The following is a 27,745-nucleotide window of genomic DNA, read 5'->3' on the forward strand; positions in this document are numbered from 1 at the left end:
GCAAAGTGCAAGAACCCAAGAAACCAAATTTCCTCAGTGCTATTTTTTGGTTCTTAGCAGCTATGTTATGATTCACATGGTTGGATAGAAGGTAAGTTGTGGTTCACCATATTTTAATGAGTCACAGAATTTCAGACTGAAGAAACCAAGGCACAGAAACTAAGTGATCCATCTTAAATACCCTTTGCCAGCTGGTAGAAGAGCTGGGACCCCCATACCAAACTCCTGGTTTCTAAATTGGCTTTTTTCTTGTTTTTTATGCTCTTTTGTCACAAGGTAAAAGATATGTTTATTACAGCAGAATATTAAATGTGATTTTCCCTTTGTCTTGGAGTAGATTGAGTAGGGCTGCAGCTTATAGTACTGTGATTCCTTTACTATTCAAAAGACATCTAGCCTAAGGTAAGTGAGAGCTAAAATCTAGCCGTTGTGTTAGCTGCCTTACACCTGGAATAAGGAGCTCTTCTGCCTTCTCATAAAGGTGCTATCTGCCAGTCAGGACATTTGGGGGGGAGGGTGTTAGATGCAGGAGTGACACCACCATAATTCAAAAAATGATTTTATAGGTTAGCAACTGACCTACCACTGAGGCTTCACAGCTGAATTAAAAATGGGTGAAAAATGCTGACAATCAAGATAGGTGCTATTTACACCTTTTACTAGTTTTCAATCTGTTTTTTCCACAAGGGCAACACTGAAGCCATTCTACATTTGGTCCTGGATCATCTATTTTTCCCTCTCTGAGAATCACACACCCTCAAGAGCACCAAAATGCCTTTTCCTCAATTGAAAACAAATCTCTATTCCTCTACCCCTCCCAGCTCCTATCTCAATGTCTTAACACACTCTTACTCCCCAACTGCACTGAAACAGCTCTCAAATAAAACCACCAATGACATCACCACTAGACCCCATGCTCATTTCTCAAATCCTCATCTTGTCTGCCTGGTCCAACAACATTTAACACAGGTGATCACGTCTTCTCTCTTGATATACTTTCTGTTTCATTGCTAAAATAACTTAATGGTTTTCCTCCTAACTTTCCCAGCCCCTCCCCTTCTCAATCACTATTACTTTTCCTTATCTTCCTAACCTCTAAATATTGCCAGTGCTCAGAGCTCAGTTCCTGGACCTTCTCTTTTCTACCTACAGTTTCATGGCTGAGTTCAAGCAGTTTCATGCCTTCCAATAACACCAATAAGCTCTTAATTCCCAAATCTGTATCTCCAGCCTAGATTTCTATCCTGAGTTCCAGAGCTATATTTCTACATTCTTACTAAACAGTCTTTATATTTAATAATTTTTAAAAGTGCCTTAAATTTAACATTTCCCACATTGAGTTCCTGATATTCCAATTCCTCCTCCTATCTTCCCTATTTCAGCTAATGGCAACTCTATTCTCCCCGTTCGTCGGGATAAAAGCCTACAGACCTCATCCTTGACAACACTTTTTCTACCCCACATCCAGTTTATCAGCAAATTTATTGGGTTTATCTTCATAACATACCCAAAATTCTACTACTTTCCTACTCCCAACTCCTACTAGTCCAACCCTGATTCAAAATCACCTGCATCCTCTGCATGGTTACTGACAACAGCCTCCCTGTTTCCAGCTTTGACCCTAGGACCACCACTGTAGTCTCTTCTCAATGTGACAAACAGAGTGATAGTTAAAAAGTAAATAAGATCATATAACTCTGGTCAAAGCCCCTCAAAGGCTTACCTTCTTACTCTGTGTTAAAGTTAAAGTCTTATAACGTACCAGGCACTATACAATCTGCCATCACAACATCCACCATTCTTATCTGTTCCTCTCATTGTCCAACTGGCTGGGTAACCTGTTTCTCCAACATATAAGGTATACTTACTTCCACCTCAAGGCCTCTGCAACAGCTGTGTCTCTGCCTGAATGCTGTTCCTCCTCAAGATATCTACATGGTTTGTTCTATCACCTTCTCAGCGAGGCCTTTCCTGGCCACTCTTATCTAAAATTTCACAAATAATCTCCACATTTCATATCCTCCTTTTTATTTTTTCTCCATAGCATCTATCACTCCCTAACATACTATATATTTTATCTATTTTAGTTATTGTCTGTCCCCCAAAAGAACATAAGCTCTGTGAGGTTATAAGGCGTGGATTGGGCTCTTACACTTACAGTAGACTGAGCTTTTTATGCCCTAAAAGTCTGATGTATTTTAATAACTCAAAGTGACTAAAGAGTTGTGGGATCTGCCCAAGGGAAGAAGAAAGGGAGATCTTACAGAACAAGTTTAGTGGGGGAGAAGGGGAAGGGGGAAGGAGAGGGAAGAGAATAGAAAACTTTCTTATATTACCTTCATAAGGAAGGGTTCATTTACTTAGCAATTTACTTCACTGATACAACAAAGTAAAACTCATTTCAGTTGTGAGTCAAATTATGAAAAAGCTGAGACAAAATTAATAGGGGCTTTGTTTACTGAAACCTCAATATAAATTAATGCCCCCCAAAAAAGACAAATTGTTAAATTCCATAACTGAGGACTCAATTTTTTTGGTTTAAATATTATTAAGAAAATGAGAAGTACTGTTATTCTACTGTTTTCCCCCTGCAAACATTCATTTCCTATTTTAAATACTACATTTCCCATTAGCTATTATATCTTCTACACAAAACAACATAGTAAGTTTAGACAGTGACAAACTTGCAGTTGTGAATTTTCTGTTACTAGCTGCTCTTATTGCTAACAAGTGACACTATTAGAAACATTAGCAGCATGAGAACTGCTATCTTAAAAAAAATTAATTTCTCATCACTTTAATATTTTGTTGGCAATTACTATTACTGCTAGGGTCATAAACACTATACTTTTCCAGGACTGGAGTGATTCCTTATAAGAATTTTCAAGTGTTTAATTTAATAATGGATTCAATTCACAAATACACACTTTAAACACATACAACTTTTAATCCCATACTAAGTCAAATGCAAAGATTTATACTAAATTCTGCATGCTTTTATCACTATGGTAAGAAGTATTATATTAAATTGAGCAGAATTAAATTCAAGGAGAAAATATAACAACCACTTACTCAGACTTGACATAATTATGAAAACTGGTGTATGGTGAAAATCTATTTTAAATCGTTAAATTACTCCCATGTATAGAGTACTAATGTGAATTATTTTAAATCTACTAACACAAGGTTCTTATTTAAGCATGGGTTTAATTTACAGCTACAAACATGAAAGAGCCATACTGAATTAAGAAGCCATACTGGCATATAACTTCAATAGGCCCATCCAAATTTTAATGTACTATATAGTAATATAAAAATCTATTAAAAATACAAATACAATTAAAGAACTAAATAAATAAAGAGATACTCTATGTTCATGGGTAAGAAGACTCAATATTGTCAAGATGTCAGTTCTTCCCAACTTGATCTATAGATTTAATGCAATCCCAATCAAAATCCCAGCAAATTATTTTTAAAGTTTATATGGAGAGGGAAAAGACCTAGAAAAGCCACACAATATTGAAGAAGAACAAAGTCAGAGAACTGACACTACCCAACTTCAAGACTTACTATAAAGCAATAGTAATCAAGACTGTGGTATTGACAAAAAAGAATATACAAATAGATCAACTGAACAGAATAGAGAGATTAGAAATAGACCCACATAAATAAAGTCAAAAGTGACCTTTAACAAAGGAGCTAAGACAATACAATGGAGGAAAGATAATCTTTTCAAAAAACTGCTGGAACAACTGGACATCCACATATAAAAAAATAAAATTTTGCCCTGGCCAGTTTGGCTCAGCGGTTAGGGTGTTGGCCTGTGGATCAAAGAGTCCTGGGTTCAGTTCCCACTAAGGGTTGCAGTTTGTCCTCGGCCCCAAATGGGTTGTGTGGGTGGCAACCAGTTGATGTGTCTGTCTCACATTGATGTTTCTCCCCCTCCCCCACCTCGCTCTATCTGAAGATAAATGCAAAAAAAAAAAATGTCCTCGGGTAAAGATAAAAATAAAATAAAATAAAATAAAATTTAAACACAGACTACTTACACCCTGCACAACCATTAACTCAAAATGGATCACAGACCTAACATAAAATGTAAAACTATAAAATTCCCACAAGGTAACAAAGGAGAAAACCTAGAGGAGGATCTTGGATATGGCGATAATATTTTAGATACAACACCAAAGTTATGATCCACAAAAGAAATAACTGATAAGCTGAACTTTAAAAAAGTTAAAATCTGCTCCGTGAAAGACAATGTCAGAGAATGAGAAAACAAGTCACAGACTGGGAGAAAATATCTGCAAAATATACATCTTATAACGGACTATTACTCCAAGATATACTAAGAGATCTTAAAAGTCAACAAGCAAATGAACTACCCAATTTATTTATTTATTTATTTTTCTTTATTGATTTTAGAGCAGCAGTTCTCAACCTGTGGGTTGCGACCCCTTTGGGGGGGTCAAACGACCCTTTCACAGGGGTCGCCTAAGACATAAAAGTAGCAAAATTACAGTTATAAAGTAGCAACAAAAATAATTTTATGGTTGGGGGTCACCACAACATGAGGAACTGTATTCAAAGGTCGTGGCATTAGGAAGGTTGAGAACCACTGTTTTAGAGAGAGAGAGGCAGGGAGAGGGATAGAGAGAGAGAAACATCAATGAGAGAGGCCATCTCCTGCATGCCCCCCACTGGGGATTGGGCATGTGCCCTGACTGGGAATTGAACTGGTGACCTCTTGGTACATGGGTCGATGCTCAACCACTGAGCCACACTGGCCAGGCTGAACAACCCAATTTAAAATTGGGCAAAAGACCTGAACAAACACCTCACCAAAGATATAAGATGGCAAAAGAACATATGAAAAGATGTTCAATATCAAATTTTTGTGTCTCCCAAAATTCATGCAGAAATCAAACCCCCAATGTAATGGTATTAGGAGGAGGGCCTTTGGATAGTGATTAGGGCATGAGGATGTAGCCCTCATGAATGGAATTAGTGCTCTTATAAAAAGAAAACACCAGAGCTCCCTTGTCCCTTCTGCTATGGAAAGACACAGAGAGAAGATAGCTGTATATGAAAGCAAGTCCTTCCCAGACACCAAATCTTAGACTTCCCAGCTTCCAGAACTGTGAGAAATAAATTTCTGTTCATAAGCCTCTCACAGTCTATGAAACTGTTAGAGCAGTCCAAACACACTGAGACATGTCACTAAGGAACTGCAAATTAAAACAACAATGAAATATCACCTCATACCTATTAGAATGGCCAAAATTCAAACAGTGACAATACAAGCTGGTGAATGTGGGAGCAAAAGGAACTCTCATCCCAAAATGGCATTGCCACTTTGAAAGACAGTTTGACATTTTCTTACAAAACTAAATATACGCTTTACCATACAATCCAGCAATTGTGCTCCTTGGTATTTAGTGAACTGAAAGTGTATGTCCACACAAAAACTTGCACACACATATTTATAGCAGTTTTATTCATAATGGCCAAAACTTGGAAGCAACCAAGATATCCTATGGCAAATGGATAAATAATCGGTGGTATACATAGATGACAGAACATTATTCAGCACTCAAACAAATGAGCTATCAAGCCAGGAAAAATAATGTGGGAAACGTAATGCATATTACTAAGTGGGGAAAAAAGCCAATCTAAAAAGGTTACATTTTACCCTGGTCAGTTTGGCTTCAGCGATTAGTGCGTGGGCTCAAGGGCCCAAGGGTCGCAGGTTCGATTCTGGTCAAGGGCACGTATCTGAGTTGTAGGTTCTATCCCTGGCCCCAGTCAGGGTTATGCACGAGGCAACCAATTTATGGGTCTCTCTCACATCAATGTTTCTCTCTCTCCCTCCCTCCCATTGTCTAAAAATTAATGGAAAAATATCCTCAGGTGAGGATTAACAAAAATAAATAAATAAAAAGCCAGCAATTTGTCTGATTCTAACTACATGACATGGAAAAGGCAACGTTATGGAGTCAGTAAAAAAAAAATAAATCAGTGGTTGCTAGGGTTTAGTGGGGAGGGAGAGGTAAATAGGCAGAGCACAGAGGATCACAGTGTAACTAGTCTGTGCGACACTACAATAGTGAATGAATGTCATTATACATTTGTCAAAGTGTAAACTAGAGATGACATTGAGTGAATAATGTGTCAAATGTAGGTTCATCGACTGTAACAAACATACTGCTGGTGTGGGACATTAGTAGTGGGTGGTCGTGCATGCAGGGTGGTCTGCTCAATTTTGCTGTGAACCTAAAAGTACTCTAAAAAAATAATGTGTACTAATTAGAAAAAAATACAAATAAAGTTTAGGACGAGTAAATGTTTTTATATTACAGTAAGAAGCAATAAATGTGTCTTTAAGCACTGGTTAATAAAAACAGTTTCCAACTTACAAAGGGATGTATCTAAAATGTATTTTAAGATCAGGTACTCTGGCCCTGGCCGGTTTGGCTCAGCGGTTAGAGTGTCAGCCTGCGGTCCCGAGAGACCCGGGTTCGATTCCCGCTAAGGGCATGTACCTCGGTTGCAGTTTGTCCCTGGCCCTGGTTGGTTGTGCGGGTGGCAGCCACTCGATGTGTCCCTTTCACATCGATGTTTCTCTCTCTCTCTTCCTCTCTCTCCGAACAAAAAATGGAAAAATGTCCTCAGGAGAGGATTAAAAAAAAAAAAAAGATCAGGTACTCTGGAACTTGAACACACTTTAATCCCAGTAATATAAATAAATGGTGGTTTCAATGCTGGTTCACAAAAAGTCCAATGAAACCATTCCTCCCATAACTTTAAATGAACTACTATATATTTGCAGATCCCTGAATTTCTCTTACTATTGGAGACATCAAGAATACCTATCCTCCATTCCAAATTGCTAATTCAAACACCCATCACCCTTTCTCCTCCCTAGGCCCCACTACACTCTCTCAGCTGAAGCCCATTGAGCTCTACCTTTCTTGGAACTAAGGAAGCAGGGAAAGGTAATATTAGTAATCAATTAGCTGATCACTTGATAGGGGTGTCAATGGTGGTTGGGGCTTTGGAATATTTCTGGCATACAAAACAAATTTAATTACATTAAGTATATCACAGGCTAAATAGACATGTGTGAACTAGACTGAAAATCTAAGCAAGCTTTGTATTGAGAAAATGTGTCCCAACAAGAATAACAGCTGCAGGAACAAGTGCAACCATTTGTACTGATTAAGCAATTGTATGTTGCCAGGAGTCACCATGTTAAGTGCTGTATTTCTATCTCATTTAATCCTCACAGTAACACTATGAGACAGATAACATAATTATCTCAGCTTCACAGATGAGACTCCAAGGCTCACAGCAGTTAAGTAACTTCCCCTAACGTCTCATGGCTAGCATGCAGGCAGTGAGTGTAGAACACAATCTGAATTTCCTTCTAAACCTCAAACAACTATTTATAAGTGGACAAGGAGTATTTCTGAGTGCTTTGAAAAAGTCATTTCTCTACTTTGAAAGTAATTAGGAGTTCACAATGTATTAAGGAGAGATATAAGATAATGGAGGAAAGGGAGATGGCTCAGGAAAAATACAGGAAAATAATTACACAAACTAAAAAGAGACTTAGCTATCTGCTAACAGTTCACAATTATCGTATCTTCCTATTCTCCTCCCCCAGACCGATCTCCTTCTGGTAAATTTAAGACCTTGTGAAGTCTGGTAGAAAACAGTAATGCTTATTAATCCATACTGTGCCAATCTGAACATACAAATTCACTTTTAATCTGAAAAAATGCATTTGAGCTTTTACAATATGCAAGTATAATACTTTACATACTTTCCACAGTAGATTCAATAAAGAAAATACAAATAAATTCATTCATTCGTTAAAGATTTGAGTGCCTACTTTTTGTGCTGGGCACCTATGCTGGAAACTAAAGTGGTCACTGCACTCAGGGAGATTACCACCTCGCTGGGGATATAGATATTAATCAAATAAATGTACAAAAATACATGAAAATGTGCTACAAAGGAGAGGTATACCTTACTGAGTGCTGGAAAATGTGACCTAGTTAGGAAGATCAGGAAAGATTCACAGAGGCAGCAATACTTGAGAGAATACTTGAAATGCTAGTGGGAGTTACCTAGGAGAAGGGAAAAGGGAAAAGGCTGAAGAGCACCTGTAAATGCCCTGAGGCAGACAGGTGCAAGGGAAGTGGCAAGGCCTAGAAATAAGGCCACTGTGGTAGAAGCAAAGAGAAGGAGGAGTGCAATAAGACATGAATTGAAGAGAAAAGTAGTAATAAGTGTCCTTGGAGAACCCTGTCAGACTATCTTATTTGTCTTTCTTCTACATGCAGTAGGAAGCCATCAAAATATCTGAAGCAGGGCAAGGTCATAGTACATTTTGAAGAGTTTTCTCAGAGGAAAGAGGACCAAAGGGGCTGTGGGTGGACTACTGCAGTAATCCAGGTGAAAATGCTAGCAGGCTGCACTAAGGTGCCAGAGATAAAGATGATGGATTTGAGAGCTATTTATGAGGTAAAAATCAACCAAACATGTTTTTGGAATGTGGGAGGAGGTGAGGGAGATGGGGATTTCAAGAGTAACTCATAGTTTTCGTAACTGAGATAGATATAGAACACCATTTACTAAAACTGGGACAATGAAAAAGAAGCTGGTTTTGGACATACAAGATTAAGATGTCTTTGAGATATCCAAGAAATAGATATATCAACTCAGATTTGGGGCCTGGGCTATAGATACTAATTTGTGAGACCTTGGTACACAGGTGGTAATTAAAGTCCTGAAGGCAGGAAGGGCCAGATTATGAAAAGACAGCAGAGACAAGGAGATGATACCTGGAATGAGAACCACACGTCAGTCATGATGATATATGGCAGACCTGTGACAGGTGTATAACAGAGGGACAGAGAAGTAAATGACAGAAAAACAGAGGAAAGATTAATTACATGAAGAGGTATGAGAAGAAGCTGGGTTTAAAAGGATGTTAGAAAATAAGAAGACTTCATCTGGTAAGGATTTGAGAAAAACAGAAATAGTAAGAAAAGATCTCCAAGATATATGTTAAATAAAAAAAGAAGGTAGACAGCAGTGGATATGAAAGCTCCTATTAGAGGTATAAGCTACAAAAGTCACCTGCATGAGTACGCTGGCAATCTGAACTGACTGGAGAGGTGCACAAGACAAGGCTGACAGTGACTTCCTCCAAGGATTTGGTGTTCTGGAGTGGAAAGAAAACTACTTTCACTGTATACTCTCTTTTCTTCTCAGTTGTTTACTTTGTGCAAAAAAATGGAGTGGTTTTTTTGTTTTAGGTTTTTTTATTTAAATAAAAATAAGGCTGCCCTGGCTGGTTTGGCTCAGCGATTAGAGCATTGGCCTGTGGTCCAGAGAGACCCGGGTTTGGTTCCCGGTAAGGGCATGTACTTCAGTTGCAGTTTGTCCCCGGCCCTGGTTGGGTTGTGCGGGTGGCAGCCACTCGATGTGTACCTTTCATGTCGATGTTTCTCTCTCTCTATCTTCCTTCCGCTTTATCTGAACAAAAAAATGAAAAAATGTCCTCAGGTGAGGATACTAAATAAATAAATAAATAAATAAAGGGTGGGGGGACCACCCAGTGAGTTTTATATGGCTGAAGCACTAAGATCATAGGAGAAAATCTAAACTATCTTAAATAGGCAGACTGAATTTGTATGAAATGCTTTTTTATCCTCAATTTTAAAACTGGAGAACTCTGGCTACAGAGATTCCCTAATTTTGATATAACAAAGATTTAATAAGAGGTTTTAGATTATCTTGGCTAGAACTTCTTACGCTTTTTAAGGTAACTTTCCTCCCCCATTGCACAATGTAAAGTTAAGGACTCATCCAAAACTTAAGTCATTTTGCCAATATATTGTTAAGTCTGTATCACAGGTCAACCGTGTTTAACAAAATCATCTCATTTTTATTTCCCACTTCTAGTTTAAGATAAACCTATGATTGGATAAAATACAACTAACAAGCTGATAAATGTGCCAAGCTCTAGTCTAGTTTATCATAAAGCTTAAATTAAGCACAGACTCAAAAAGCACCTAGTTTGTCCATTCATTATTCTATGCATTTTGTTTTGTTTTGAAGTTTGAGATGAGGATCAAGTATAAAATGTAGCTTCTACCAGGAATTGTTTGTGTGCTGCATCTTTGCTCAAAACTTACTATCCACACAGAATCCCTGATCTGCAAAAGACTTTCAAAATTCAATAAATCTACTTGCCTGCTTTATGGAAGATATTTTTCTTCAATGGAGAAAGTAATTATAAATCTTCATAATACAGGTAGCACATATAGATATAAAACAGTTAGGTACTGCAAAACTCAGTGTTAATGATTAATTCTTATAACATCTCATAACACGATCTCTGCCCTCACAGAAATTATACAAATATTGAACAAACAACACAAAATCATTAACATGAAATAATACTGGATAAATGCAAATTCACTTACATAAGCAGGATATCTCCCCAAAAGAAATAGGAAAAACAGTGATTAGCAAATTGATACTTGGGGAGTGGGGTTATCCTAATGTATCTGAGGCATGGGCTATATTCCCAACAGTTAATACTGGTTCACTCATGTAATAAGGAGAGAACAGTGTGGACAAAATCTCCCAAGTGATTTCAATAAGCAAACCCACTAAGAATTACAGTGGGTCCTCAAATACTACTATTGGTTTGTTCAATGTCATTTTCTTACAAGTTGATGAGATTCCATAGGAACTTAACCCTTATTTATTTCAATCAGCCTATGGTAAGACTGGTTTTGTTATACAGCTGACCCCTGACCAACACTGGGATTAGGGGAGCCAACACTTACATAGTCAAAAATCCAAGTATAACTTCTGACTTATGCCAAATTTAACTACAAATAGCCTACTGTTGACCAGAAGCCTTACCAATAACAAACAGTCAACACACTATTTTGTATGTTATATATATTAAATATTGTATTCGTATTATAAAGTAAGCTAGAGGGGAAAAAATCATAAGAAGAAATACATTCATAGTGCTATACATATTTATTTTAAAAATCTGGGCATAAGTGGACACATGCAGTTCAAAGTTATGTTGTTAAAGAGTCAGATGCACTTTGTTTCAACTAAGTAAGGACTTAGTGTAGTAAGTTCACTGGTGGTATTACTACATCTAAAACCATGGGGTAATGAATGATCTTGGCTGTCAAGCAGATCACCTGTGGTGCTTTAAAAATTACTGATATTGCCCTGGCCGGTTTGGCTCAGCAGTTAGAGCGTTTGCCTCAGCAGTTAGAGCGTTTGCCTGCGGTCCTGAGACCCGGGTTCGGTTCCCGCTAAGGGCACGTACCTCGGTTGCAGTTTGTCCCCGGCCCTGGTTGGTCATGCGGGAGGCAGCCACTCGATGTGTCCCTTTCACGTCGATGTTTCTCTCTCTCTCCCTTCCTCTCTCTCCCTCCCACTCTACCTGAACAAAAAAATAAATAAATAAAAATTACTGATATCTAGGTCCTAGCCACCTCACCCTCCAACCAAGAGATTCTGATTTAATCAGTGTAGAGTGTGGTCTGGGCTTATAGAGGTTAAAAAGCTCACCAGCAGATATAATATGCAGCCATAATTCAAAATGACTGCAGGGAGGGAGAAATCTGAAAATTCAGGAAGAATGGAAAAATGTCAGAATGGAAACAAAAAAAATTTCCAATCCTCAGATATGACATAATCACCTGGGATCTGTATTGTTACTCTCATCAAACAAACAGATGTTACAGACTATGATAATTTTTTGCTACAACTCATTATATCACTTTGGATTATAGTGATTTTACCAAGGTATTGCTTGCTCTGTTGCTTAGCCAGGGGCATGCCAGCCTCTCTGGACATCTTCCCTATCACCACCAACTCAAAAAGCTGCAATGATAACTAGAATATTACTTTTTTTAAAATTGATCAAACAAGAAAGTAATATTCTTACTTATATAATGCACAAGTAATTTTGCCTATACATTTGATTTTAAAAAGTAAAATGTTGTATCACAGTTTAAGATCCTTGTTCTTCCTGCTCTATGCTTTTTTGCCATTTCCCTCCCTCTTTCTGCTTATAAAGCAGAAGCTAACTTAAAAGCATAGACCCAAGGTAGAGCTACTAAAGACAAGTCAAACCTTATTTTAAAATTCTAGTTCAACTTTAAGTAAGGCTCTTGCTGGGTGGCTCAGTAGGCTAGAGCAATGTCCCATACATCAAAAAAAGGTTGCTGGTTCAATTCCTGATTAGGGCATATACAGAAGGCAACCGATTTATGTCTCTCTCTCACATTGATGTTTCTCTCTCTCTCATCGTTGGGTATTAAAAAAAAAAAACTTAAAGAATATAAAACAAAAAAAGTATCACTAAAAAGATCAAGACTGTGACATTAAAGAGTTCTATTGGTATTATTGGAATATTAAAATCAGGTCAAAAACTTAAAATTACAAAAGCAGGTGCTACACAGTAAGCTGAAACAGAATACTCCATAGGATAAGGTCTTACAGAAAACACACCATCCATTACTGTAAACCCTCAAAAGATTTTTTTTTTCCACTTTCATCCCTTATTATCTGGGTTTGAGCTGAAGTTCAGTCTTCCTATATTTAATGCCACAGATATCATTTTACACACTATATATATATATATATATATTAGAGATATATCCTGTTTTATATAAACTACATAGTTTCTAAATCTTTAGTTGTAAAATTGTAATCTCTGCATTAATCACTGGTTAAGTCTACAATGAAATCATGGTTGATTTTATTATGTACTTTTTTGCCTTGTATCCTACCAAATATTCTATAGTAATTATACTTTTATAATCAGAAAATGTTATTCTAAAAAAATGGCATTTTCATTTATTGTTCCAATGTTACAGGCATAAAACTTAAGTTTTAAGCCTCGTTCCTCACCAGGCCCCTTATCCAATCACTTAGCAAGCTTTTTAAAACAATCTTATAACACAAGAATGGAAGTACAAACTGTATTGAAAAGCCATCAAAATTCTTCAGAATCCTTGAAAAATTCCTCAGATTTGTGCTCCTGCCATTTTTCCTATCTCCCTGATCACTCCTGCCTCTCTAAATATTCTTTATCTGAATTCATGAATAAATAGAAGGCCCTCCATAATGCTAAAAGTAACTTCCCCTTCTTTTTCGAACTTAAGTAGTACACACTGTTCGGCTTTCTGGTGAGGTCACACTGATGGAGGACCAACCAGAAGAAAAGTATAGCAGCTTGCAGTCAAGGCAGAAAACATAAAATAGGTAAACAACCCATGAAGGCACAGAATGTTTAACATCTTTCACATTAACAGTCTTGAGTTAGCAAGAAAAGAATAATTGATGTTTACAATATACTTTTTCTTGAAAGACAAACATTACTTTTCAAATAATGGAAAACTTAAAACATGCTTTTAAAAAAAGAATATTAGTAAATAAACATAATAAATCTGAATAAAGCCTAGGGCTTAGCTAATAGTAATTTACCAATATTAATGTCTTAGCTTTGGCAAATGTAGCAGAAGGCTTCACAAATATTCCTGTCATTTATGATAGCTCTCTATTGCCTAAAAGATAGGCACCACTATAGTACCAAGTCAGTGGTACTAAGATCTGCCCAGACGATCCTCCACTTTGTGATGGTAGAGATGAGAGGTCTTGTGCCTCATACTGCAGTGCTCTTCCAGACCACACTGTCTCATGTCCAAGACTTGGTCATCATTCAAGTCACCAAGTAAAAGCATCAGCCATGAACATAATTCTATTTGACAAAACCTTATCACAATTTACAGTATTAAGAATCATTATGTTTCATAGCCCTCACAGAAAACCCTGACATCCATTTTAACAATCAGTATGGAGTTATACTGATCTTCTATATAAAAGATATTTCATACTAAGCTTCTATTTACTATTCAATGCCCCTATAAGGAGAGGTAAAGGGTCTGTCTCAAGTGCTACTTGATACTCTATATGAGGACTAAAATCTACTTTAAGAAGGAAAAGAAATGCCAGTGAACCTTTGAGGTCTAACTCTTCATTGTATTTCTTTAGAGAAAAGGAAATGTGCTGAAGCCGCAGAAGGAACCTCTGAGAGACTACTAATGAAAAGTGAAGTCTTCTGTTCTCCTAAGATAGAGTATTTCATTTACTGCACAGTCCACCTCCTTTGATCAACCAAACAATATGACAGTAAGGAGAATAATTTTATAAAAATCCCACAAACTTTTGTTAAATGACATTTAAACTATGATTATTTTTAATATTACAGTTGCTGAAAAGTGATTTCTCAGTCATCAGACTAAACCGTTTTTCTGGTGTTTTTAACCTACGATCCAACTGAAAGTTCTAGTGAGTACCCACTCTCCTCCTTAATATTAACCTTACACTACATAGAGATTACATTTTATTCTAACCTTTTTTAGATATTACAGCATTTTGTGTCCCAAATCAGCTAGTATAATACTTTCCACATAACACTTAATAAATGCTTGCTGAATAAATGTTAATCATGGTAAAAGACATCATGGCACAACACTGATTCTATATAAAAAAATATTTTGACCTATCCACCAATTTATTTTATGTACATCAGAAGCCAGACACTAAAGACTGTGGTAAGGATAAAAGGGATAAGTAAGATGCCACCTAACTGAACTCACAAATATGAAAATGGTTAAATGCAAAACAGTGCAACGCGTGCAGAACTAGAGATAGCTCTGCTTAACTGGATATAACAGAAAGCTCTCTGTGTGTTTGAATATAAGGCAATCCTCCATTTTCCCAGTAAAGAGAAGAAAAAAGAAGAAGAAAAATGTTTTCCCAAGCCGTACATAACAATTTTTAGGAATGTCAAAGAAACAGATGCAGGTTAGTCTATATTTTATGACTACAGTAAAGCCATTGCTGTGTGCGGATCGTGAAAGAAAAGGGTGTGCCTCAGCATTTGATTCTCCTAATACGTAACTTGTATTGTGGACAGGAAGCCACTGAGGACAGTATATGAACAGACAGAATGATTTCCTATAGGGTCAGACAAGGGTATGTTTTATTTCTCTATTTGGTTAATCTGTACACAGAACACACATGAAAAACTGGGCTAGACTCAGAGGAAGGAGGAATGAAAACTGGTGGAAGAAATATCACTAACTTATATGCAGATGCAAATGACACCATCTTATTGGCAGAAAGCAGCAATGATTTGAACTTAATTCTAGTAACAGCAAAAGAACAAAGTGCCAAAGCAGGACTACATTTGAACACCAGGAAGACAAAAATCATGACAACAGAAGAAATACAACTTTAAAATAGACAATGAAGATAGCAAAATTGTTCAAGATTTTGCTCACCTTGGTTGAGTTATCAATTCAAACGGGGACTGCAGCCAAGAAGTCAAGAGAAGGCCAAGACTAGGAAAGGCAGTAATGGAAGAATTAAGGTCACCAGAAAGAACAAAGATGTGTTATTAGAGACCAAGGCTTAAATCATTCACACCCTCAAATGCTCAACTACTATGTACTGATATGAAAGTAGACAGTAAAGGTTGACAGGAAAAAAATAAAATATGGTGTTGGAGGAGAGCTCCACAGATACCCTGGACCAACCACAAAGTCGGGCAAGTGGGTCCTATAGCAAACTAAGCCTGACACATCACTGGAGGCAAATATGACAAGACTGAAGCTGTCCTACTTCAGGCACATCATGAGAAGGCAGGGTTCTTTGGAAAAGACAATAATGCTAGGAAAAATAGAGAGCAGCAGCAGAAGAGAAAGATCAAATATGAGATGGAGAGACCAAAGAGAAGCCATAGGCATGAGCCTACAGGAGCTGAGCAGGGCTGCTGACAGGACATTGTGGACATCACTCATTCAGAGTCACCAGGAGTCAGAGTCAACTCAACAGCACATCACACACACAGTCAAATGATCACTTAAGATTTTACTAGTTTAAATACAGATATTTAAAATCACCAAATAAAAAATAAACTAACTTGCAAATAAAGCTTTTATCCACTCTTATGTTTCAGTAAAATTTCATTTAACTCCTTTGTATCAGTAGTATCACTAGTATCCTTTTCCAGAGTATGTCACCTTCACTTTAAGTTACTGAGATGCAGCATTTTTGATTATGTAATCGACAGTTATCAGAAATTTTATCATAGCCAAAAGTATCATCTGTATAATTTTAAGACAAATGTTTTCATTCAAACTGAAAGTATATTCATTATCTGCTCAATGCCATTTATTATATTCCTTTTTAAATGTTTTAATCAGCTTTGTTGAGTATAATTCATTTAAAATAAAAATTCACCATTTTGAATTGAACAATCTAATAAATTTTGACAAATGTATAGTCCAGTAACATTGCCACAATCACGATATAGAATATTTCTACTACCCCAAAAGGATAGTGTCCGTTTGCAGTTAACCTCCTCTCCCTGCCCCTAATGATCTGCTGTCTGTCACTCTAGTTTCACCTTTTCTAGACTGTCACATCAGAAGTGTACTCACCCATGTTGTGATGTGTATCAGTAGTTCATGTTATTACATAGCTATAGAACAAATTGTTTATACATTCATCCAGTTAGACACTGGTCTTCAGCTTTTGGCTATTAGGACTTCAACTGCTATATAAATATTCAAGAACATCTTTGTGAAAATAAGTTTTCATTTCTCATAAGTAAATGACTGTAAGTAATACTGTTGGGTGATATTTTGTTATAGCAGGTATAACAAAATATCACGAACTGGGTGGCTTAAAACAACAAAAATTTATTCTCTTATAGTTCTGAAGGCTAGAAGTGTGAAATCAAAGTGACAACAGGGCCATGTGCTCTTAGAACCTCTAGGAAAAAATCCATTCCATGTCCTTTCCTTAGCTTTTCATACTGTCAGCAGTCCTTGGTTTACTGTTGCATTAACTTCACTCTCTGGTTCCATCATCATATAGTGTTCTCCCTTTATGTCTGTCTTCACATGGCAATCTCTCTACTCTGTATCCTGTGTCCCTCTTCTCTTCTTGTAAGAACACAAGTCATAATGGATTAAGAACTCCTTACTCCAGTATAACCTTACCTTAAACCTATTTCCAAATTAGGTCACATTCTGAGGTACTGAAGGTTAGGACTTAAAAATACCTTTTGGAGGGACACAATTCTACCCACAACACTGGGTCACATGTAAGTGTATGTTTATAGTAATAAACTGCCAAATTAATATTCAAAGTGGCTTTACCACTTTGCCTTCTCAACAGCAATGGATGACAGCTCCAACTACTCCACATCCTCCCAAACACTGGGTATGATCTGGGTTTTGTGTTTTCATTTTAACCATTCTAAGTCTGTGTATAGCTAGCTGTATCTCACTGTGTTTGCATTTCCTTCATGAGTAATTACATTAAGCATCATTGGAATGTATATAGCTTTGTAGGTGACATGTCTATTAAATCAAAATCTTTTTGAACTGGTTTGTTTTCTCATAATTAAGAGTTAAGAGTTCTTTGTACATTCTAGATACAAGTCTTTTATCAGACAAAGGTTCTGCAAATATTTTCTCTGTGTCTGTAGCTTGATTTCATTTTCAATAGTCTGTTTTGATGAAGGCCAATTTACCTATTTTTCTCTTTTATTTCGTGTTTTCCTGTGTCCTTAAAAAAAATCTTAGCTTAATCCAAAATTATGAAAACTTTCTCATATGTTTTCTTCTAGGATTTTTACTGTTTTAGCTTCCACATTTATTTCCATGACTCATCTTTATTTAATTTTTATATATGATGTGAGTCAAAGGTCAATTTTGCATATAGATATTCTAGCACCATCTGTTGAATTCATTTCCCTACTGAATTACCTTGGCACATTTGCCAAAAATCAATTGACCATTTATGTGTAGATCTATTTTGGGGCTATCCTGTTCCACTGATCTATATATCTATCTTTATGCTGACACCACACTACTTTCATTACTGAAACTTCACACAGTACGTCTTGGAATTAGGTAGTGCGAACCCTGAAATTTTGTTCTTCATTTTCAAAAATCAGAATGTCCAATGCCAGCTACAATCCGATACCTCCATCCTGTCCACATCTATTAAAAGTTTAGAATTCCAAAAATACCACTCAAGAAAATGAGGCTTATGTCTGCACTGTTTAAGGAATGTACTGTACTGATATTACCTACCACACTGGAAGCTTATTTTAATATAAACCTATATAGTTCAATATCACATAGAATAAATAATGAACCCTGACAGCTGATTACTAAGATCAAAAGAATTCATTTTTATATTGCCTAATATTAAATGACCCTCCTCCTGCTCCCATAACCCACTGTAAGAACCCTAAGAACATATAGAGTAAGACTTGTATTAGCAATAATTTTAAAAGTCAATAAAATAACAATTCTTGCATATAAAAAAATTAGTAGTGTAAGAACTATTGCAGTGACCAAAAGAATACCTCAGGAAAGGAGAAATTATATATAATATATACATATAAATATAGTATATACAAGGATTTGATAATAATGTCCATCCTTATATACTCTTATATAGCTATATCTCCCTATCTCCACACATATATCTCAAAATATATCCTTGCATTATACAAATCACAAGACAACAGGTACTCAAGAAATTTTTTACTTATAGGTTTCACTTTTCACTTTTGAAACTGGTATTATCCTTAAAGAAAATGAATACAATTACTGAAACAAAACAGTTCTTTTGCTATAATATACACAAATTAAAAATTTTGAATATTAACCCTAAAATATTTAAGTGATTTGAATAGTTTATGATTGATTTGTATAATTATACATATAATGTAGATGTTCCAAAGGGGATTTTACTATTTAACTAAACAGAATTTATCTACCTAGAATTATCTAAAATACTAGTATATTACCTTTCCCTTTTCTCTACCTTTCACAAATTACAAGTTTCAAACCAATTCTTCCCTGATGTTATTACATATCCTTTAAATATATTAACTTTAGGAAATTTCCATGACAATGATCAAGTTGTGTTAAAGTTCAAATTCTCACTTTTTCTATTACTCAAACCTTTTCATCTGTTGAAAGCCAGATTTTGTCCTTCTCAATATCTCTTTGGAGACTTCAATTAAAATAGAAATGAAATAAAATTCAATGTATATACTGATATTTTATTAGGGTATAAATTAATACTGCAACATCCTAGCTCTAGGATTTTTCAGACAGTGTTTGATAATTCTAAAATGACATCCATCATTTGCCCACAGATTTCAGTAATTCAGAATCATAGCTGATAATAATAAAGCACACTTTAAATTATATTTTTAATCTCATTTTCTTTGCATGTAAAGTTAGGACGATACACTTAAAACTTGCTTTTATTTTTTCAGATCTGTAGATTTTTCTTACTTATTAACAAAAAATACTAGGTTAAAAAGATTTAGAGCATTAACAATAAAGAAATCTGTACAAATGAGAAAGTGCGAAGATACAAAGAACATATTAAAAAAAAAACAATGAATGATTCACTCTAATATGTTCTGAAACTTCATTATCTAATCCATACTATCTACACTATGGATGTTCCCTTTGATAAGGACCATTTGAATAAGTTAGCCAAATGATTTTCTGCAGTCCCTATATATTAAAATAATACACATTTTTATCAGATAGCAGTGCTGACTCTCTAGAGAAATAAATGTCACCAATTAAAAATTAATGTTGAATATGTGTTACTTCACACAATTGCTACCGGATTAATAAGGCCACGTTATATTTCTTATCCTTTGAAACAATGTTAACTTCAGCTTTCACAGGAAAAGTTCATTTTGTCAGAGACGCCTCCCAAGTAAAGCTGGGCACTGAATCTGCTCCAAGTAGCACTGGAAGTTTCTGCTTCTTCAGAAGATAAAAACCTCAGAAGGATGATGATGATAAGTTTTTGGTTTTCACGTTTTGCTAATGGAATACCTCCTTGATACAGGTTTCCCACTGCAGGAAATAACTTGCATGATAAGAACAGGTTTTATGGAATTTCAACAATGGCATTTGTGAGACTGATAATCTCTGAGTTAGACATAAACAATCACATTTAAAGTCATTAGTCAGGAACCATTTAAATTGGGAAAGGAGCTGACTGGCATCTTCGTGTTATATGAGAGGGTGTTAAGATATTAACTTAGGATTTCTTTAAGAAGTCATGGTAAAATATCATGGGAACTATAAGAAAATAGAAATAATATATATGACAAAACTAGAGCTAATATAATCAATGGAAAAAAGTTCAAAGCTTTCCTCTAAGACCAGGTACAAATAACCACTCTCGACAGTTTTAGTCAATATAGTACTGAAAGTCTAAGGAAAAGCAATTAGGCAAGATAAAGATATGAAAGGCATCCAAATCAATAAAGAAGTAAAACTGTCTCTATTTGCAGACAACATGATAATATATTTCGACAACCCTAAATACTCAACCAAAACTGTTAAAACTAATAAGCAAATTCTGTTGCAGGATAGAAAACCAATATACAAAAATCAGTTGAGTTTCCATAACAAACTATCAGAAAGAGAAATTAAGAAAATAATTCAATTTACAATTTCATCAAAATAATAAAATACCTATGAATAAATATAACTAAGTAGGTGAAAAATCTGTACACTGAAAACTATTAGACACTAATGAAAGAAACTAAAGACACAAATAAACAGAAAGACATTCTGTGCTCATGGACTGGAAGAATCAGTATTATTAAATGTTCATACTACCCAAAGCAATATACAGATTCAATGAAATCTCTTAATCAAAATTCCAATGACATTTTTCACAGAAAAAGAATAAACAATCCTAAAAATTGTATGGAACCACAACAGACCCTCTAATAATCCAAAGCAATCCTAAAATGAGCAAAGCCAGATATCACACTCCCTAATTTCAAACTTTAACACAAAGCTACAGTAATCAAAAAAGTATAGTACTGGCATAAAAACAGATATAAAAATGAATGAACAGAATAAAGAGCCCACAAATAAACCAAGAATTATGCAGGAAAAAAGTCTATTCAATAAATGATATTTGAAAAACTGAACAGCTATATGCAAAGAATGAAACTGAACCACTGCTTTACACCATTAAGAAAAAAGACTTGAATATAAGACCTAAAACAGTAAAACTCCTAGAAGAAAGCATAGGTAGTAAGTTCCTTGGTATCAATCACCAAACGCAAAGGAAAAAAGTAAAAATAACAAGACTACATCAAACTAAAAGGCATCAGCATAGAAAAAGGAACCATTAACAAAATGAAAAGGCAAACTATAGAATGGGAGAAATAGTTACAACTCATTTACCTGACAAGAGAAAAATTCAAAATACATTAAAAAAACTCATACAACTCAGTAACAACAACAACAACAAAAATCTGATTTAAAAATAGGCAGAAAATCTGAATAGACATTTTCCCAGAGACATACACATGGCCAAAAGGTACATGAAAAGGTGCTCAGCATCATTAAAGTGCAAATCAAAACCGCAATATTACACTGATTAGAACTGCTATTATCTAGACAAAAGTGTTGGTGAGGATGTGGAGAAGAAAGAACCCTTGTGCTCCATTGGTGGGGATGTAAACTGGCACAGCCACTATGGAACACAGTATGTAGGTTCCTTGAAAAGTTGAAAATAGAAATACCATATTCCACTTCTGGATATTAATCCAAAGGAAACAAAAACTCTAACTCAAAAAGATATATGAACCCCTATGTATATTGCAGCATTCTTTACAATAGCCAAGAAATAGAAGCAAACTAAGCGTCCATTGATGGATGAATTAAGAATGGTACACGCACACACACACAATGGAATATTATTCAGCCATAAAAAGAAAGAAAGCTTGCTATCTGTGACAACATGAATAAATCTTGAAGGAATTATGGTAAGTGAAGTTAAGTCAGACACAGAAAAACTAATACTGGCCCTGACCGGTTTGGCTCAGCGGTTAGAGCGTCGGCCTGCGGTCCTGAGAGACCCGGGTTTGGTTCCCGCTAAGGGCGCGTACCTCGGTTGCAGTTTGTCCCCGACCCTGGTCGGTTGTGCAGGTGGCAGCCACTCGATGTGTCCCTTTCACGTCGATGTTTCTCTCTCTCTCTCTCTGTTCCTCTCTCTCCCTCCCACTCTACCTGAACCAAAAAAAATGGAAAAATGTCCTCGGGTGAGGATAAAAAAAAAAAAAAAAGAAAACTAATACTGTATGATCTCACTTTCATGTGGGATCTTCCAACAAACAAAGAAAAAATATTCAGATACCAAGATTGGTGGCTGCCAAAGGAGGGGGGGAAGGAATGAACTAAATGGATAAAGTTGGTCAGTAGGTACAGATTTTCAGTTATAAAATAAGTAAGTCCTGGGGATGTAATATACAGCATAGTGACTATAGTTAACATACTGTATTTTATATTTGAAATTTGCTAGGAGAGTTTTTTTTTTTCCCTTCATTGATATTAGAAGGAGAGATAAAAACATTGATGAAGAGAACTTCAATTGGCCACCTCCTGCATACCCCCCAAACACACACTGGGGATTAGGCCCACAACCTGGGAATGTGCCCTGACCGAGAATTGAACTAGTGACCTTTTGGTGTATGACACTCAACCACTGAGCCACACTGGCCAGGCAGGAGAGTAAATCTTAAAAGTTCTCATGAGAAGAAAACAAAATTTTATCTATATGTGTTTATGCATGTTAGGTAAACTTACTGTGGTGATTATTTCACAATATATACATATAAAGAAACACTGTTATACTGTTACACACCTGCAACTAATAAAATGTTGTATGTCAATTATATCTCATTAAACATTTATTTTTTAAAAAACCAGAAGATTGCAGAAGTCTAATTACATTATACCAAGTATGCAATGCTAAAAAATAACCAAAAGATAAACTGTTTAGGATTATACATAGAACCTTTAGAAAGAGAATTTTTAAAAATCTCATCTGGGTGAGGGGAAGTTAAGGACTGAAAAGAAATAGCCCCTATCTTGCCCAAATGATAAAGGATTTTATAAATGCCTACCTATAAGTAAATTCTTCTATTTTTAAAAAGTTAAATCTCAGAATTAAATGGCTTTCCATGTAGGAATTCCTGGTAAGATCTTTTCATTTAATGGGCCAAATAGTTCTACTTTCAAATTTATATGGCATTTTTAATTATGGTTAACCAGGCCCCTTATTTCAAACAAGAGGTTTGGCTGGCCATGATGCAGTTATTAGTATCTTATCCAGAAAAGCAAAAAGCTGGATATTGTGACTATAAAACTTGCCTACACTTTACCGTTCTTCATTTATTTATTCTATGATTTAATTTATACACATATGCACAGACATAAGTATCCATATATATATATTTGTCATGAATTTGAAATTCAGTTATAAAATATGTGACCTTTAATTTTAAAGGTTGCAGATAGCATTTTTTAATTCTGAATAAATTTTTAATAAATATTACTAAGATCATTCCTAAATGTAATGTAAATTGGCAAGAATAGATAACATTAAAATTTTAAATATTCTGCGTAATTCTTGTTCACAAATCTTTTTACTAACAAACAAGTAGCTTCATGAAGAGAGATATTTCTGGCTTATTAGTAAAATCCAAGTCAAATTACTTAAAATATAAATTGCTTGAGTAAATGGTTATCAGCCATATATTTACAATTACCACAGGAACTATATATACAGTGTGTCATGTGGTCAATAGACGAGCTGGACAAGATTTTCAATTAACATCAAACTTATATAAGTTTAATGATGATTTACAATAAATTCAATATTGCCATTGCCACAGTTTTAATAAAACATATCCATATTGACTGACACAAAAGATGTATATAGGCCGTTCAGCCAAAGTAATATAATTTACTTGAAGTGATGGTAGAACAAATCTCATATACAAAGGGCCAAACATTTAAGTTAATGGCATTACTATAACTTGAAGAACACTAATTAATCCCATCTAATCCCCATTATATGAAGCCCCTTCTTTTTTCTTAAACGTTGGAGGGCATTTCCCCAGAATTATCAAAGATGGCTGAAAGATCTAATAACCGTAACTGTCTGACAGAAAATACACACAGTTAACCTCTTCCCTACCTTCACAACAACAAGATATAAAAACCACTATAAATCAAAATGCTCTGTGAGAAACTGCAGTTGTCTTGTCAAGGAATTTAACTGAAAAAAAAAAAAAGCCTTAGATTACAAGAAAATGCCAAAACAATCTATAGGATATGCAATCTATATCTGCTCTACTCAAAAACCTGTTTTTCTGTTTCTATCAAAATGTCTAAAGCATTAGTTTCAAATCATTTTTTCAAACTTATTTTTTTAATCTTCAACCCGAGGATATTTTTCCATTTATCTTCAGATAGAGTGTGAGGGAAGGGGAGAGAGAGAGAGACAGCGATGTGAGAGAGACAAAACAACTGGGTGCCTCCTGCACAAGACCTGACCAGGCCAGGGACTGAAACGCAATGGAGGTAAGTGTCCTTGACCAGAATGGAACCAGAGACTCTTTGGTCCATGGGATGATGCTCTAACTGCTGAGCCAAACTGACAATTTTTTCAAATTTTTTGACTAAATCTTTCAAAGGGTTTGAGTTTGCCTTTTCAGTTTTCCCTATTATTTTAAATAAACAATTTAAGTATTCATTATCCCAACACATTTGATACTACAGCAAAAGTCTCTTTAGTTTTAGTGTCCTTTTATTAACTATTCTGTTGACCCTCTAAATCAGGGGTGGGGAACCTTTTTTCCACCAAAGGCCATCGGGATATTTATAACACCATTCCTGGGGCATATAAAATTATCAACTTAAAAATTAGCCTGCTATATTTGGTGAGGCTTATTAGGTAATGTGTGGTATTAGCTGGTATGATTTCTCAGGCCTCATACAGCCCATGGGTGGGGTGTTCCCCACCCATGCTCTAAATAAAATAAAATTGCTTCTTCTTTTTTTTAATCCTCACCTGAGGACATTTTTGCATTTATCTTCAGATAGAGCGGGGGGGGGGGGGGGGACATCATTGTGAGAGAGACACATTGACTGGTTGCCACCCACAGGACCCCAACCAGGGCCAGGGACAAACTGCAACTGAGGTACGTGCCCTTAGTGGGAACTGAACCCGGGACTCTCTGGTCCACGGGCCAGCGCTCTAACCACTAAGCCAAACTGGCCAGGGCTAAAATTATCCTTTGTGTTATTCAAATTTTAACATTTTGAACATTAAACATAATTTTTACATATTTTGGATAAAATGTGAATACAAGTTTCTGTATAAATTTCTATAAATCCATTTCCTGCCTTTAAAAAAAATTTCTTGTCCTTTATTGATTTTAGAGAGAAAGAGGAAGGAAGAGGGAGAGAGAGAAACATCAACGAGAGAGAACATCGAATGGCCGCCTCCTACATGTCCCCCACTGGGGATTTGGCCCACAACCTGGGTATGTGCCCTGACCAGGAATCAAACCCATGACCTGTTGGTGCATGGGTCGATGCTAACCACTGAGCCACACCAGCCAGGCCATTTCCTACTCTTTTGAAAACTGTTTTCATATGAAGTTGAACTATCTCAGTTTTAAAAACAAAGACTACACATTGACATTTACACTTGTTCTTACAAAAGACAAAGTGTGAACTCAGATTTTTCTTTTATTAAGTGTAACAGACTGTCACTAAAATGATTCTTTATTGCTAATATATGTAGATGTGACTGTAGAAGGTTATTAATAGCCAATAAGATAAATCAAACCCAGAATTAATTTAGTATAATGACCCCATATTTCCATAATTTCTGAGACAAGTTCAGTAATACAGCACTGTAGTTAGTTAAATGCAGAAAAAATGACATATGGTATTTAACAACTATGACTAATGGTACCTCTTAGGTTACTATTCTAAAAGAATAACCTTAAATACACATTCTAGGTAATTATAACTGTTTTCATAATAAACGCTAAAGGAAAACATCAAAGTCATAACAAGGCCGAATACATTTTCACATCAACTATCAAGGAAAAAAACAGGTAACAACTTCAATGACAAAACTAACACTAAGACACTGTAAAATTATATTTATTTGTAAATAAAATACTGGTAATAAAAACATTTACAAAAAGCAAACTTACTTCACTGTCTTATATGTTATAAATAGCAGGGTTTCTGGTCTATTTAGGAAGAGCGTCTAGGCTAGCAAAAATGTTTAGGAATTCAAGTATACAGGACAAAGTGGTCTGGTTTCTGAACAGGTCTACCCTAAAACCTAAAATGTATCTCAAAAACACTGCTGTCCCTAAATAATATTATATATATTTAACTAAGAACACTTCCAACTTTAGTCCCAGAACCCACTGACATATGATTGACTAAAGCCACAAGAAATGGTTATGATGCTGGATTCTAAAACTCTTTAATATTTTTTTTAATTGGCTATTCTATCAATGGCATTATGAGATTTTGCTATTCTATTTTTATTAATGAAGACTTTAATAATGAAAAAACAGTATGGTAATATACATCAAAAAACCTATTTTTGAAATTTCATTTTAATTAATGCAATTCAAGCAAATCATCTAACTAAAAAAAAAAGCCAAAGGACAGCCTTATTTCATTTCTATTAAAGACTATGGGGATCATATATTTGTTTTTCAGCATGTTACATTTTACATAAAACTGCCTCATCAAACTGCCTTTATAAAAATAATGTATTCGTCATGACTGGTTTGGCTCAGCGGTTAGAGCATCAGTCCTTGAACCAAACAGTTGTGGGTTCAACTCTGGTCAAAGGCACCTACTTCAGTTATGGTTGGGTCCCTGACCCTGATCAGGGTCATGCGGGAGGCAACCAGCCAATGTGTCTCTCTTACATTGATGTTTCTGTTTCTCCCCCCCCCCTCTATCTGAAGATAAAAGGAAAAATATCGAGTGAGGATTTTTAAAATAATAATTAATTATTCAATAATAGAATCTAGTTGGTGGGCTTACAGGGAGTCACTATAAAAATTTTAGCTTTGCTATATGTTTAAACATTTTCATGATAAAATGTTGAGAGAAAAATAAATTACACTGACTCACATTTATATAGCAGCACATCACAATTACATCTTTACAATATCATATATATAATGCAAAATTTGAAAAGAAATAGGAAAAATTCAAAGTGTAATTTATAGTTCTACAATTCTATTTTATTGGAGCTTTACCTAATCTGGTTATTGCTTGTTTATTGCATGATGATTAAAATTCAGTTTCCAAAATACTTTATTAAATGGTTCTTTCTTTTTGAAAATGTCTCTGAATTATTGGTGAGTAAATGATAGGATGGTAGGTTGGAAGAAAGGAATCTCACCTTTTCTTAATCAAATTTTAACATAATCCATAATTTACTTTAAGAATCAATCTTATGTAGACTGACAACCATTTCCTGAAAAATCAGTCAAAAGACTAGTAATCTTGAAAGACAAATGAAGGTATCAAGGAATATTTTTTAAAATAATCCTGACAACTCATTGCTGAACACATGTTTATCTCCTCCCCTTCAGGACCTACTACAATGTTAGAATGAGGGGAGGACAGGGAGTCACTACTCAGATCTATGATAACCATGAGTACACAGAAAGGTTACAAATATAAGAAATACCATGAAACACAAG

The 27,745-nt window shown here is 35.4% G+C and overlaps 1 protein-coding gene across 7 annotated transcripts in view; it reads right to left on the reverse strand.

Annotated features, from left to right (window-relative positions):
• The window catches only part of UBE2E3 (ubiquitin conjugating enzyme E2 E3), a 114,123-nt gene that overhangs the window by 37,893 nt on the left and 48,485 nt on the right, over positions 1-27,745 (reverse strand). For 5 of the 7 annotated variants that reach the window (XR_004958629.1, XR_004958625.1, XR_004958626.1 and 2 more), the window contains exon 4: positions 15,405-15,464. The exons of the other annotated variants lie outside the window; for them this stretch is intronic. Coding sequence is in view for 1 of the 5 variants with exons in the window: in XM_036253506.1 (XP_036109399.1) it covers positions 15,405-15,464 (60 nt within the window). In the remaining 4 variants the exon portion in view is untranslated. The remainder of the gene's footprint in view (positions 1-15,404; positions 15,465-27,745) is intronic. 7 annotated transcript variants of the gene reach the window in all.

This window comes from Molossus molossus, unplaced genomic scaffold (genome assembly GCF_014108415.1).
Source record: "Molossus molossus isolate mMolMol1 unplaced genomic scaffold, mMolMol1.p scaffold_m16_p_11, whole genome shotgun sequence".
Lineage (NCBI taxonomy): Eukaryota > Metazoa > Chordata > Mammalia > Chiroptera > Molossidae > Molossus > Molossus molossus.